At 30.3% G+C, this 17396-nt stretch overlaps 1 protein-coding gene across 4 annotated transcripts in view; it reads right to left on the reverse strand.

The window, feature by feature from the left end:
* LOC108693084 (uncharacterized RNA-binding protein C3H8.09c-like) overlaps positions 1–17396 on the reverse strand; it is a 213225-nt gene that overhangs the window by 148037 nt on the left and 47792 nt on the right. For 3 of the 4 annotated variants that reach the window (XM_018201773.1, XM_018201774.1, XM_018201775.1), the window contains exon 2: positions 15081–15149. The exons of the other annotated variant lie outside the window; for it this stretch is intronic. In XM_018201773.1, the coding sequence (XP_018057262.1) occupies positions 15081–15104 (24 nt within the window). In that variant the 5' untranslated portion in view covers positions 15105–15149. The remainder of the gene's footprint in view (positions 1–15080; positions 15150–17396) is intronic. 4 annotated transcript variants of the gene reach the window in all.

Here is a 17396-nt window from a genome sequence, read left to right on the forward strand (position 1 = left end):
GGTTAAATTTTTATTAAATATTTTATATTACAATTTATAATCATAATTTCTGAATAAATTAAATATTATAATATTCTTTTATGATTATTATTTATAGCAATAAGTACTCTTCTAAGAGAAAATTTTTTTTTACGGTGCTGAAAAATTTGTAGTTAATAAAAAAACATTTCAATATCATGTAAACTCAAGGAAATTTGAAATACTACATAAATAATAGTAATTTAACTTAAAATATTATTTTTTTCATTGCATTGCATTGAAAGATAAATCTACGAAATAATATAACATTACGACGAAAGTCTACTTTTTGAACGTTTCTGTAATACATTTAAAGACTATTAAAAATATTAAAAGTAAAAAATTAAATACAATTAATTAATTTTTGTAAGAAAAAGATCTATTATATATAGAGCTAGTGTGATGAATCGCAAGAGATAAATGATTTGTTTCCAAATTAAATAACCGAAAAAAAGTTTTCTTATTAGTGTAAAATTCAATTCTTTTATAACGTCATTCATGTGAACAATTTGGTTATTCCAATAATTTCTATTTTCTGGGCGTTTTAAATAACTTATACGTTATTTAAAAAAAAATAACAAAAAATAAAAAAACCGCGTAGGCACTTATATCACATGAGTGCACTTTCGATGCACTTGGCGTATCGATGCAGTTATGGAGTTTTTGCGCAGCTTTACAGCGCATTTTTAGTGAGAGGTCGGTGGGTTGTCTTGCATTACATGTCCATAAGTCGGCCGTGTATGGCGTTAGATAAAATAAAGTACGATGCACTTTAGTCGATGAAGACGAAACGCGGAAAACTCATGGTGATGCAACATCGCAGTATACATCGACGATCAACTTTTCTCAATATGACTCTCCATTTAATGATATTGAATTAGACATATGTATACAACATCATCGTCATTATTGAATAATCAGATAACAGCGCGATACATATAGTTATTTATCTACTTTTGCCATTTCTAAAATTTTATTTTCTTTAAAATTTTTTTTCAAAATAATGTCATTCCTTTTTATAAATTATATTTCAAGCAGTATAAGACAGACATTTCTATTATTTTTCATGAAATCGTTTATTCTTTATGATATTTACATTTCTTTTGTGGCGCTTGTGTTGTCATTTCGTTGCGAACTTGTTGAAAAAATTCATAAAATGTAGATGTTAATTAAGATTATAAAATATAATGTGTATTGAAAGTATAATCAGAGTAAATCATTCGCTGTTCAAAACTATATGAAATACGCAATCTATCACAATGTCTGAAAATAATTTTTGAAAATAATTTCAAAACGAAACTGGAATTCGCAATTGAAAATAGTTATCAATCTTTTCATTCCAAAAGATACAACATTACAACAACAGTAAAATTACAATAACTTTAATTGCTCGACTTTTTACATGAAAGCTGATACAAACATTTCTCGCGAAGCAACGCACGGTATATCGTGTCCAGCTTTATTTTATACATGTTAGATATTGCAATTGTTCAAAACACGTGCAGGTTTGTGTTGTTGCGTTAGTCAATTTTCGCTTCAGCAAACAGCCTTGTATTTATAAACGCGTTGATATTTTCGACCGTCATAAAGCAAACGTAATACCACGCGGGATTGCAAAGTGAGAGGAAAAGAGAGAGGAGATTCGCGATTTTGATAAAAAGGTTACGCGTCCATTTTAATCGAACCGCGAGATTGCAATCGCGGGTGCACCGAGCTATCGAGTTTTCCGCGAAATATTAAATGCAATGCGTATGCAATCGTATCGACGATTCGTGTTACAATTGCATTTATTTTTATGGCAGCGCAGAGACACCTCGGCTCACAAACATTCTCGATTATACTCGTTAAATATAGAAGAATAAAGGTAAACAGAGAGAGAGAAAGAGAGAGAGAGAGAGAGAGAGAGAGAGAGAGAGAAAGAGAGAAAAAAAGAGGAAAGGCCATCAAAAAACATTGAATACTTTAACTGAAATATTTTATTGTCTATTTTGCCCTCTTTTCTCCGACTATATCTGAACTTTAGATTTTTTTTTTTTTTTTTTTTTTTCATTTTAAATGATAAGATATTTGCTTCTCTTCTCAACCTAACTCTTTTTTTATAAAATGTTATTAATTCGCTAATATAATAAAAAATATGAAAAGAGTAAAATTATCATCTTTTGCTACTTTTTCTTTGTCTTTTTGTTTTTTGCACTGTTGATAGAAAAGATTTCTTCAATTTCTGCGGGTATTTGCAATTCAGACACGAACGTCTTAGATCGCGTTTGGATAAGACGCATGCAAAAAGCAGTATCTATTTGCGTCAGAACGCTCTTACTAGACCGGAGGGCAAGCTTCAAGCAATCCTTCCACCCACATTTAGGCGAGGGGATGGTTCTTCTTCACGCGCGTTTACAAGGCGGATCGTATGCAAATCTCTAGCGGCTTAATTACGCGACACGCCTACTATATGAGGTCTCAGATCGCACGTAACGCGAACCAGAAGCCAATATATATGGTCGACGATAAGAAGAAACTCTCATTCATGGATCACTGTTCGTTCTTTCACGTTAGATCGAAAAGCGAAGACATCAAATAATTGAAAAATCAAATAACAAAGAAATCTGATGTGGCAAATTATATGCTTAGAATAATGCATTTTCCTTAATATATTTCCATTTGTTCGGATATTGACTTTCTAATACCTTTAAAATTTTACATCCTAAAAGATCTTTTCAATTATCGCATAAATAATCTAGCGATGCATAATTATCAGTATAATGTAACAATGACATGAAATAATATTAAAAAATCAAATTTTACTATTGTTATTACTATTGTTATTTACAAATCACCCGATATAACTATCCGAACGCTGTCACGTAATGAACGCTTCCAAAGCATCACATGCGAATCTTACATTTATCTTCCTCCTTCCAACCGACTAATCCGTGGCTCGTTCGTTCAAAGAGAATAGCGTTTAGGTTTCCATAGCGCAACAATATTTGCATTTTCATGACGTAACGCCAAAATGTATCAGAGAAAGCGACGGTGAAACAGAATAACAAATCATGCCCGAATACTTGTTTTTAATCCTTTTGTGCGTGATAAACTGTCAGGAAAATGTGATACTGCAAAGTTTAAATGTGATTTACATATGTTTTTCCGATACGAGTAAGTATACTATAAATAAACATTGTGTAACTTAAATAATCTCGACCGCTATTCCAGACAAAATTTAAATTGTAAATATGAAATATGTATAAATAAAGAGAAATTTTCTTTACTTGTCTATATATTTTTATGCATTAGTTTTAAAAGTTCATTTTAAAATATATAAGCTTTTAATAATTAATAAAACGTCTTCCTTATGTGTCAATATATAAAATATTTAAATTATATACATCCAATATATTATAGTAATTATTTTAAAAATCAGATGTTTTAATAGTATATGCAATTTTTACTGTACTTTATATTAATTTAATATTATATCCTTTTATTTTAATACACACATATGTATACATATACGTTTATTTATTTTAAAATTTATAAAACGGAAAGTTACTTGGAGTTACCTGTAACAAGTCTATTATAGTCATTAAATTCTACTTAATTCGATTCTCTTTAATTGTGAGATCGATATTTAAATGAATTTAATATTTTTGAAAATATTAATTTGTAAGTTAATTAATTCATAAAGTTTTAAGTACCTTACAGATATAATCTATCAGAGTTACTTGAAAGTATTAACGTTATATTAAACTCTATAATAATCTACATAATAAAACGTCTAACACATAAGACTTTTAGTGTGCATTAAATTCTGCGAGTGGAAAGCATTATTCGACTTAAATTAGTTAATGTGACACATCGCAGACGTAAAGTTAGCGCCATAATATCACATTACAATTTAATTCAAACTTATAGATATTGTAAATACTTGCAATTAGTTTTATTTTATGTATATATGTATGTTTTATGTAATAAAAAATTGAGTTTTTTTACTCATCTAAAGTAAACGAACTTAAAACTGATTTTATTTATAAACTATTAGAAGATGATAGAAGTAATTTTTTTGACAAATCTGAAATTTTCCTCAAAAAAATAAATATTAAGAAAAAAGGGATCTATTTCCACATATACATATTAAATTTTTAATTAAAGATTTTAAAATTGTTAAACTTGAAACTAGAACAGTCGAAAGTATCATTATTTTTATACATTTTCTAAAAGTTAATTTGCAATTCTTTATCTCGTTGGGCCATAATTCAGATACTAATTTTTTCTTTGGACACTAGTATTTTTTTAAATTAAAATAAAAATCGTGATAATAAACAGCTGTATATCCTTAATGCGTATAAAATATATTGAAATAAATTTATATAGAAATTATTTATATTCAAAGTTCTCTCGAGAACCATTGACTTTATATTGTGGAGATAAATGTAAATCGATCAATCAATACATTGATTAAACGTTCTTGAGAAACGAATGCAAATTCGCGCGAGTGGAAATTTATTCGCGCGTAAGCGACAAAGTTTTAATCCACGATGAAAATAATGAAACTTTGAGGGAAAAGTGCACTTTTCCTTCTAATTTTCTCGTTGGATGCCAAATCGTCGCGCAATAATTCCAACTTCCGCAGCATGAGCAGAAGCTGCGAGCTTATCGGATGCGATTATCTTTGTGGCTCACCCAAAGATCTCGTTTTAAGCTAAAGAGATTTCCGATTAATTACAGACAATATGTGGAAAATAAAGGAAAATTGATTTTCGCGAAGCGTCGCATTTAAATAACATAACTGTACGTTTTAAGATTATTCATACATTTACATATATCATTATATATGTAAATTATTGATTATTTTCATATATGAATTGTTACATGTTAATTATTAATCAGTGATGACGGAAATGAATACGTAATCATTATACGTGTATCAGTTTAACATGTAATAAAAAAGCCGAATTGTTGCTAATAACATAATAGCAGCTAATTATCATAATCAATAAAATAGAAAAGATGATAAAATAATGTAATGCATTATTAACAGAGCTTACTATATGTATTTTACAATAATTATAATTATTATTATTGATAATAATAATATGCAATTGTAATTATTATAAAAGACACATGCATATATCGCTCTTTTACTTCAAAAGTGATACAATTTAAGAACGTCATTTTCGAATTATTATCATAAATAAGTTAAATTAACGTTATCCTAAGCATCAAAAATTATTTTAACTTCATAAAAAATCGTCGAAATTGTCACAACTCATATAAAAAATGATTTTTTTAAAGAGTGTGATATTTATTTGATTAGTCAATTTTCAAGTGAAAAATAGTTTTTTTTTTCTTTTCTAGGAAACTTAATTTTTTTTATCGCATCACTTTTAAAATAAGAGAATGATACATTCTACAATATTATAAGTTGCAACTATAAAAAATTGAATATTTTATTGATATAATAATTGACTTAAATTTATGTCTTAAATATATATGAAAATAAATATATATGATAAGAGAAGACATAAACGATCAATAATTAATTTTAATTTGATTCAATTTATCCTCTACAGAAGAGAGAAATATTTATAACTAGTTAGGAAAGGATCTGATTGATTGAGACATTCTTTTCTCAGAAAATTCTGTTTTTTTTTTCTAAATTTCTTTCCAATAAATTGTTAAAATATTTTCATACTCATGACATTAGATAGACGTGATCAGAAGATGTATGACTACAAAAGGATTTCTTCAATTATGATTACATATTCTTTTTCTAACAATCCCTAACAGCAATGAAATTACAGACCTGTGAGAAATGCACAGCGCAAAGTTATATACCGGGTGCTTCGAAACTGTTCGTTTAATAATCCGGTGGCTTGATCCCGGCAATAATTTCTTGGGCACGGAGGTCAGATCTTAATCTAATAAATGTACCACGAAGGCACTACCATTATTTCTCGTAATTATCTGCCGCAACGCAATAATGTTCCTATTGTTGAAAAGAGACTTATCGCGAGAAATGTACGACTGCACGATATAATACGAGGTACCTATGACTTAAACCATAATCGCGAAGGTCAGTAGTAACAAGAGAAATATCTCTTCTTATAAAAAATGCAGTGATATAATAATATAATGAAAATGAAAAATAATAAAAGTGATTCATATAATAAAGTCCTGTTAGAAGATGTAACAATAAATAGTTATGTAGTAACGTATTACAGTTTCAAAGAAGTTAGTGTAAAAGGATTAATATAAATTAGAGTTAACAGTCGAAAAATATTAATAATAACACACAATATTATAATGTAATTATAATCATATAATATGGCATAGAGAATAATTCTCTGTTCACTAAAATAATAAACTGTTAATAAAAATACAATAAGCAATTGATATAAATAAATTGTAATTAATATAATTTGATTAGATTTAATTTTATATGGTTCATTTATGTAACTGATAAACTGTTTATAACTGTCTTATGTAATCGCTTATTCAAATATTGTAAATTACATTTACAAACAGTTGCATGTAGTTACTTAAAATTAGTTGAACATACTAAATAAAATTAATTAAAGTTAATTACAAGCAGCAGCTTTACTCATCTAGCAAATAACAAGGGAAAGTCTATTAAGCATTACCCCGTTGTTGTTAACAAATTAGCGGCGCGTCATATTAACTCGAAAGTTCCGCTGTTACAACGTGCGCGCTTTGTTGTTTGTTCAAACGTCGTTATCGTCGATCGCGCGAAAAGTTGCAAACAAATCAAGCTCGCAAAAACTTTGTGACGCAATTTCATCACAAATTTAATCTAGACTCTTTATACTGTCATTATTAGGTAATTTACATTGACCCTCATCAAATCAACTTCTATATCAAGTTGGTAACACTTATCAAAATGCCTCTTGCTAACTCTTGCTAACCAAAATGATCAATTTATATTAATCCTCTCTTTCGTAATAAAACTTTTTTAAATTTTGTATTATTGTACTTTAATTTTTTGAATATACATATAGAGGATTAATGTAAAATATATATCCGTAAAGAAGCACGAAAAATGCAGGTTGAAAGAAAGAGAGAGAGAGAGAGAGAGAGAGAGAGAGAGAGAGAGAGAGACAGTTGCCATATTTTATTCTGTTATTTTCGGATTATTGAATTATTAATAATAAACTGCATTAATCTTCGTGGAATATTATCTACCACGATATAACGCGCTTTATCAAAATATAAAGTCAACAAACAATGCGAATTTCGTTTCCTTATTTCCTGTGAAAATCTCGGTGTAGCGAGGGAACACAAAGCAACGGATTTTACGTGTCCGACAACATGGCCGTCGAGGGAGAAACATAAAGTTTACATGGCGGGCGCCGCAGCCGATACGGAATTATTTACTCACGAAGAAAGTATTCGCGAATTTTACGAATCATAAGTGTCTGAGATTTTTTATCTCGGTACGCCATTATTAAATATTTATGAAAGAACGGGTGTAGAATATTCTAACATGGACATACTTATAGTTCTTATAAATATACATCGCAACAGATAATGTCATGTATACTATACCACGTATTCTATACAATGTATAAAATAAAAAATATAGTTAAATGTTACAATTTCTTTCTCTCAATTTCTCTTTCAGTAAAAAATAAAATTGCAACAAACGCAAGCCATATATTGTTGGCTATTTATTGCTAATGACAGATAGTGTGAAATATATTTAATTCAACTAAATTAACTAATTAAATTGATTTACGTTATTAATTCAGAAAGATTAACAATATACGTTTGTTAAATACGACGTATGTAGCTCTACAAAAAACTTTTATTAACGTTTTTACAACGAAAATATAGTTTTGTGTGTACTGTATCCGATACGGAAGGTGATAAAGGGTCAATTCCTCGTTTATTTGTACCGATTGGATTTTCGAATCAAGACTTCAATCGATCCCTCGGCTAGCTCAATCGTGTCCCAAGAGGAATATCGCTCAACTAACGGGAACGAGTAAGAACGGAAGTAAGGTTTAAACAAGATTCACCTGAATTGCGAGCTAGATTTTTTTCCCTCTTTTTCTTTGTCACATTGCGTCATTCTATCGTGTCAGAATTTGCATTTTTTTATATTCTTGTTATCATCTCGATCCTATTCATTCTTTATAATGTACTTTCAGAATTTTTTTACATAACAATGCAAGCAGATTTATAATACACGTGCAATATAATATTTTAATCATTTAATATATCTATAATATATAAATTAATTTAATAAAAATAAATAAATACTGAATAGTTTCTTGAACAAAACTGAAATACTTGGGATTAACTTAAAACTTGAATCAAACGTCTTTATAGATTTTATCATTTCCATTAAATAATTAACTTATAATTTATTGTATAAATACGCGATGAATAATATCTTTCCAAACTATAAATCTAAATTGTAAATTTTGATTTCAAGAGAAGCTTTATTCGCTGAAATTCTATAGATAATATAAAGACTATAAATATAGATAAAAAAATATAGATAAAAACATCTTATTTTTCCCTCGATTTTATAAGAAAATTTTATTTTGATAGAATTTTTACGTACAATTTAATTATTAAGATAAAATTATCAATTATAAAAATATCTCGTTTTAGTCAAAGCGAAATATTTTTTTGAAGAAAGATATGTTTTGCACATGTACATTACAAGATAATGAGGAAAAGGTACATTATAACTGTTTGCATGGATATATTATGACTATTGGATTAATTATCACATATTTCTTCGTTACTTGAAGTACCCTGAGATTAACAAATCATTTCTGAAGAGAATGAGTCACGACGTAACGCTGAAAGTTACAGGACGCATACGCTTTTCATTAGGACGAAAATGAAGAAGGGCGGCATGTTCCATCATTACACGTTATATGAGCTGCGCCTCGCGGGGGATGAATATAAATAAGAACATTAATAAAACCATAACCCACAAGCTAACAGGTTAGACGCTCTCGAGGTTTAAAGTTCATTAAAATTTTTTCTAATAAAATCACATATTAAAATCTAAAATCACGAACTAATCACATTGAAAATACCCCTCGCGCGTAAACTAATATATTTGAAAATATAAAAACTATAAAAAAGTTTAATTGCTGACAATAGATAATACGGATAAATCTTCGACAGTGACAATGAAAAAAAGTACCAAAAGATGAAACTTATTCGAAGCCCAAAAAATTAAATACAGAAAAAATGTTCAAAATAATCAATGACATTAAATCTAAAATTGCAAATCTGAATTGTGCCACTTGTAATAATAAATGAGAATGAGGAAGGAGATACGAAATGCTAACACGTAAATATCCGCGCCAATTATTATTAAAAGTAACGCTAATGAAATACACCGGAAATCGACGAGATGATCAATCAATTCCAAGGGAAAGTTAGATCGAAGACAAACCCGAAGAAACTTCTGTTAACATCTATCGGCTTTATGATCGCGACTGACAATGAGGCCATAATTCTGATTTAGTAAGTTAATCCCTTTAGCGGAAACACGAACAGGGTCGGGCCCTTTCCCGCCTCTACCCCTTTTAATTAAGAGCGCAATCATTCTGTCGTAATCCAATACCGAACTCGCCCTGTCCATCGCAATTTCTCCCCGACTCGCCAGTCCTAAAGTTAAATTTCCCGTGAAATAAAAACACCGCCGCATAGTGTCGTACGCCTCTACCCCTCTGTCCATCGTTCCCATCCCCTAAACTTGCCTTTCATTGGAAATCGCTTTTTAATCGCGTTCTCGCAAAGCGCCAAACTTTCGCGCGCTTTTAAGTAGTAGAGCCGTTCGATTTATCCGCCACTTCAAAAAATACTTTTATTTAGTTTGCAATCCGAGCGTTATTTAGTGTAACGTGACTTCAAACGGCTGTATATTCGTTCTTGTCGCAGACAGGGAGAACTGTTGTTAGGGAGAAGTTGTTGGGTACTTTATACGCTGTGAAAATGCATCCGGCTGAAATACCAAAGAACTCGTAGCTCCAGAGATTTGTAAACCTTCGTCGAATTCGCTTAATGTAAAATGAGAAAAGATCAACTTTAAACTCTTGTATCGTTAGTATCATTAAAATAAAGATTATTCCTAAAAGGTTATTAAACATTTGTATAAAGGAATCATTGAAATTTCAAGAAATTAGGAAATTTCAAATCATCAATATATTTAATAATAACATAAAAGTTTGAGATAATAAATTTAACCCATAATTTTTAAGATAAAAATGTCAAGAAAGTTTCAATTTTAAATTAAAAATAAATTCATCTTCCCTATATTTGCGAAAGATTTTAATAACAAGATGCTTCCATCTTATGCTTCATTTTTTATGAATTTATTCATTTATTAATTTACTTATCATATAAAAGATAATGTATTTTTTCTTTTTACTTGTAAATATCTGAAAGGTATTTAAAACATAATACAGAGAACTTTAGTTTAAATAAGAACAATGGAAAATAAATTATTTCTTTCATTACCGTACATGAAAAGAATAGTTTTACTGAAAATATTAAAAAATTTAGCTGGACAGATCTAAAAATAATTTTGTTGAATTATCAAAATAATTATTAGAATGCTCAAACTGGAATATCAATTTTTTGCAACGTCGCTCATCATGCTTGAAACTCCTACGTACTTTTGATGGTTCAACAAAATTATTTTCAGATCTATATTCAGCTAAATTTTTAGATACTTCAATTTTTCCATGTACGTAAACTTGATTTCGTTTAATTTATTATAATAAAATAGTAATAAAAAATAATCTTATTCATTTAAATAAATTACGAAAACATGAATGTTACAACTTTTGATCTCGTAAATACTTAGAATATAAAGAACCATTTTGTACCTTAAAAGGAACATTATGTTAGAGTGTCGAAAAATGCCCCCCCCCCTCCCTGAATTCTTCAAGAAGCTTTTCTCTGCGGTGAAGATCGAGCGATGCATTATACCTTTCGAAACGGGTAAAAATGCGAAGGATCAAGCGTCCGAATTGCGCGTCAGCTGATTGAATGGCAGCCGGTGACGTTACCGAAAGGCACCGCGCCACGCGACACCTTCGCCGAAATATGAGGACATAAATTCCCGCTACGAGGCTGACCTCCAAATGGCTACCATTAAGCACCCCGAGATTCCCATTTCGATTTTAAAGTATCGAGATCATGATCGAACGATCCTTAATGGCTCCCATACAAAAGAGGTGCCACGATCAGTGATCCGAACGCATTCATTTTTCGTGCTTCAACACGTATCCAATAACTCTTAAACTAAGATTTTTAACTCAGAGAGAGAGAGAGAGAGAGAGAGAGAGAGAGAGAGAGAGAGAGAGAGAGAGAGAGAGACTGAAAAAATGTAATATGAAAATCGAGAAATCTATAGATTTAAGAAAAACATACGCATTTGAAAGAGAAGATTAAAAAATTAATTCTTAAGTTGAAAAAAGACAATTGAAGAATTGTGAAACTCGACGAGCCAACAAGCTCGTTTAGAGAAACAAGAAGTTTAGAGAAACAAACATTACATTAGGTAATATATAATATTTTGCGACCAAAAGATCTCGGCACTTCTCCAAATGTGAGAAGCCATGTAAATGCGTCAGGAGAAGTTCAACATTTGCAGATCTCTAGATTACGAGTCTAAGAAACTTATGTCGCTTTAAAATTCGACAATTGCTAGACTTTCCATTTAACGATCCACGAATAATAAGCATATTCGCCGGCCTCAAAACGACTTCCAAATTTCGAAAACTAGAAACATAAACATTAAATTCATTTTGGATGATCTTTAATTCTTTACCCACACATGGAATACAGTGAGATACAATTCTATATATACATATTTTATATATCACATAATACTGAAAGCTGGCAGAGTCTAATTTAAAATTAGCGAAGTATAATTCAAATTTTTTTTCATTTATAATAATGTCACAACATACAAAATAAATATAACTTTATTCTAAATATTGTCTTCAATTATAACGCAACCGTCTCCCATTTCTTTGACAACTGCAAACGTGATACTGAAAGCTTTGCCAGAGTCTAATTTATAATTAGTAAAACATATATAATTCAAGATTTTTTTCATTTATAATAATTTCGCAAATTCAACATACAAAATAAATATAACTTTATTCCAAATATTGTCTTCAATTATAACTATCTCCCGTTTCTTTAATAACTACAAATCAACTATAAAAGAGGAATGAAAATTTATCAAAATTTTATGAAAAAAATTGGATGTTTCAGTTATTCCGTCGTGTTGCCAATCTAAGTAACAACTTGTGAAAAGCAATGCAATTAGACTAAGTATTGGTGATGATCACCGCAGCGCGAGCACGCACCTCCGCGACGTGACCGGCGTCCGGTCCGATCCGAAAGAATCGCGAGTCCATCCACGTAACATAAAATATAGTAAATCGGGCAGAGAGTAATGCCCGGCTCGTAAATAACATGACATATGTTCGTTGGAGGCACGGCTGGCATGTACACGTAAATCTCCTGGTCTTACCGATCGATAAAACGCTGCTCACTCGCTCGTTCACTCGCCGGAGCGCGCGACGCGGTCGCTTCTGGCCGCTGCACTCGCGATCGTTCGATCATTTGCTTCTAATAAATCAAGCGAGTGTTAACGAGTGCAATTAACAAGTACATTTTTTTGTTTCCTCGTTGCGGAATGAAATTAGGTACAGCGCTACGTGAATTTGACCAGCTTATTTTTTAAGCCACGCGGCAAATTAGACATGTAATTGTGCATGAAACTTAATGGTTATCGCTACCTTTGGGATTTCTGACTCTACGTTACAAAATATTGGTGTTACAAATCAAAGATGTGTATGCATTTTAAATTGATTGCTCATAAAAAGTAAAATATATAAAGTATGTTTTTTATTGAATTAAACGAACTTTACGAAAACTTTTTTTCTCGTTTTCACCAAATATCAAACATGTATTTATCTCACTTTAAGTTCCAAAAATGTACACTACTTTAACCACTCATAAATTGTATCGTCATTTTTTATGAAGCTAATGGTTTGTTTTCTGTAACTGAATTAGTATATATTTTTGGATCGAAAGCAAAATAGATATATTTGAAAGATATGTTTGGAATTTGACGAAAGCGAGAAAGTTCTATATAATGTAATCTAATGCAGGAATAAAAAATAGATCTTAATATGTATAATTAAAAATCGTACAAACTATAATACAAACTATATATAATATATTACTATATTTGAAAACATTACATAATGGAACGTGATTTTTCAAAAAATTTGAGGTATTTTTGGAAATTGAATTTCGCGGAATTACGGTTAAATAACCGAAGAAATATCCAATTTTTCCCGAGTATAACCTTCATCATTCTGCTTTACGAAGTTTCAGTCGATTTTGCAATTATCGAAGAAAAGGGGGGACAATTGCATTTGACTGCGACAAATCGCTGTACACTGAGTGGACCGGAAAAGGTACAAGAAGAGAGAATAGCTCCGGAAGCGCAATATCAAGTCTCACGTACGACAATTTGGAATGATTATGCCGAAATCGATTATTCGCCAAAAGATTGACAAATGTCGAAATGTTGTTAAAAAACTGAAAGTAGTTGATAAAGAATGTCTCAGAATTTTGATCGAAAGAATATATATTAAGAATCATTTTTGCCTTGATAAAAAAGAGAAAAATTATTTTCCACAATTTCTTAAATTTGTAACACTTAACGTTTTAACAATGAAAATTTGAAGTGGAAATTCCGCAAAATAAATATTGTTTCAAATAACAAATAACTTTTTGTTACTCACTTTGATTCCTAAAACACATTAATTTGCGAAAGAATCGATCTTTTCACAGAAGTTTATAATTCAGAATTTATTTTTATAATGTCTCTTGATATTTTCAGTAAAAATCGACTTTTAATTTATTTTAAAAATATATATATATATATATCAACTTTTTGCCAAACATTCTCTGCATATACATATTCATTTATTTCACGTTTAAGCAGTCTTTTAATATTCCTATCGGCACCGCCACATCCGTATATTTGATGAACTTTATAATTTGTGATAAACAAATTCTGAAAACTCAATGATTATACAAATTTACGTTTAATAAATTGTCGAGTAATTTCATAATCATATTGCAATCTCAAAAGTATTTATAATTGCAACATCAATTATTTACAATTGTGTTGTTCAATTAGCAATTTTAATCTATTATCATTTTTCTCGAGACTAATTAACTGTTTGACATGATGGTCAATTCTATATAAATTCAGCGAAATCACAAATTCTGAAATAATTTGTATGATATTGTATGATACTGCATTTCTATAGAAGTTTTCCACAAGGAAACGTTCTGAGATCCTATCATCGTTAAAAGCATGTAATTAAAATTGACGAGCAGCAATCACGAGTTAACAAGGTACCGGCGCAAAACTATATCCCATTCTTTCCTCGTCCGCTCACTCTCGCATTTTATACTAACGCTAGATTCTCGATTGACGTTTCATTATGTACGCAAAAGAAAAATCGCGATGGAAAGGAAAAGACAGATATTTTTATATCGTGACTAAATTGAATGATTAACTTTCCAATGCAATGTTAAGCAAACTAAAAGTTTAAATGTTGTTTAAACTAATGCCAACGTATTGAAGAAAAAAATCTGTTATCAACAATTATGTATTCACTTATTAGAATTTATACAATTCCTTTATTGCTATGCTTAAAGTACATTTGATGCAGGATAATATTTCATTGTAAGTCGAAGTGATTATGAGTGTTCAAATAATTATAATTGGCTGCGCATTGACGAGTTTAAATTTACACCGAACTTAGCATGTACAATCGTGCGAATTAGAGCGTGTTCTATTTCGTGCAATCAATTGCCGGTATATTACCGCGATACGTCGCACGTGCAATTTCTGTATTAGATTATGCGATCGTGCCGTGATTAATTGCAAGTTGCAGTTGTACGCGCAATTATTACTCAGTGGAAAACAGACAGAAATATATCTATATATTGCGATTTGTGTTAAAACTTACTTGTGAATCGCCGACTTCGGACATGCACGATCCACGCACTCAGTCTCGAGATCGATCCCCACCTCGATGCTGAAAAATGAAAAATACAGGTGATGTAATATAACATTGAATCATCAATATAATAAATAGACAGAAAAATGTTTGATTGAATTAATTGGGATTCTGGTGGAAAATGAACGATCCAGAATTCTGGCTAAATTTGCTAAATTTCTGGTTAAATCAGTTGAAATAGTCAATATTTAGAATTTTCTGATTAAATCTACTAGAATTCTAATAAATATAATCAGAAATCTAGTAGATTTAACTAGAATTCTGAATCGTTCATTTTCCATCCCAGAATTCCAATTAATTCAATCAAACATTTTTCTCGTAATGTAATTTAGATATTGTATTTCGATTAAAATAAAAATTCTTCCAGAAAAATATCGTGTTTCATACGTTTTTCTATTTCTGAAATAATTCCACGTTTTAGTTTCATAGTATCAAATCTATTAAGTATCAATATTAAATAAATAGCGAAAATAAATGACGATATAAATTATTGAAGTATATTTTCAGAATCATTAAAATTGTTTAAAGCGATATTTATGCTTCTTTTTATAAGAAAAATTAGACTTTTTTGGCGTATTCTGTTGCATATGTTCTACTTATTTCAAAAAGCGCAGGAAATTAAAATCAGCAATAGTCCCAGTCTATAAAAAAAAGTTACTTCTCTCATTTAAATGTTACGTCGTTTAATCTTCGCCAAATTCTTTGTGTTAACAACCGTAAAACGTTTCGCCTCGAAGTACTCACTTCGACATAAATCCTCTCCGTTAATTGCACCGTACGATCGCGCGAGTAATTTAAACTCGTCCGCTCACCCCGGTTGGCGGCCTGACGAAATAATATTCCGACTAAATGGCGGCTCGTGAATCCCGTCCGAATGCGCGATAAAACCAATGCCGGCACCGTGTTTACAGTTTTACGAGGTGTCAGCGAAATGCGCAACGCGAGCGAGCTGCATCATGAACTTATACGATATCCTAAACCTTTTCTGCTATAGTATCCAGATCATTAGCCGTCCATTTTTTTCTATTATGTCAATTCTATAAAAATTTTGCTATTATTATTTATAATTTTTAGAAGAATTATTTTGAATTTTTGAATATAGTAAAAAAACATTTCATAAAGATTTTATTTAATAATAAATAAAAAATGTGTGAGAGAGAGAGAGAGAGAGAGAGAGAGAGAGAATATGTGTGAAGAGAATATAATGATAGTTGTATTATAAAAAATAGTTGTATTAAAAAAAATAATGCAAGGATATAATACATGACTTGTAAAAAATTATATAAAATTCTCATATAATTAATTATGATAGATAAAATTCCTAACTCTTTCATAAGCTTTATCTGATCTAGGAAAAGAATCGCAATTAATCAATGACATAGTCGCTTAAAATCTAATCAATCTGTGGCGAGAAAGTTTACTTGTTATAAAAAATATATAAATTTGAAATATAATCAATATGAAGTTTTTTGTGCCTTGTCAGTTTTTTTCAAATTCTTCTCCTTAAGAATGTCTTGGTATATTATTATTATTAATATATGGTATATTATTTATATAAAAACATGTGCTTGTAAAATGTATGACATTATACAAAATATAATTAATGTCACAATTGAATAATTAATCTCCTAATTAGCTTGGTTAAACAGGCGATTAGCAGCAGCTGTTACATGACATTGGCATGTCTTGGCCAGTATTTGATGTCGTGGGTTGCGATTTCATCCCTCTCTCCTCATCAGCCTTCCTTGACATTGCGTGTCTCCCCGAGGGTCTTCTTGAGCGTCTGATTAACTTGGTATGAAATTATGTCCCATCTTTATACCCTCCTTAATACACCTAGACTTATTATGTATCTAAGAACTCTATGATTCAGAGGACTTGAGTAATTTAAGCATCTAAAATCTCTGAGATTTAATAATGCAATTTATGATACTTTACAATGCTTAAAAAACAAAACTCTGTGTGTGTGTGTGTATGTGTGCGCGTGCGTGCGTGCGTGCGTGCGTGCGTGCGTGCGTGCGTGCGTGCGTGCGTGCGTGCGTGCGTGTGTGTGTGTGTGCGTGCGTGTGTGCGTGTACATACACACACACACACACCCATATGTGTATTGTATACATATGTAAGTATAATATAATATAATAAAAATTTTATCTGAAAATTTAAAACTTCAAGACTTTAATATTTTAAAAATAATTCTGTGCAAAATAAAATTCAATTTTATGACTAAAACCAAATATATTAAATTAATATTTATATACATTAATG

The sequence above is a fragment of the Atta colombica genome, unplaced genomic scaffold, assembly GCF_001594045.1.
Source record: "Atta colombica isolate Treedump-2 unplaced genomic scaffold, Acol1.0 scaffold88, whole genome shotgun sequence".
NCBI classification, from domain to species: domain Eukaryota; kingdom Metazoa; phylum Arthropoda; class Insecta; order Hymenoptera; family Formicidae; genus Atta; species Atta colombica.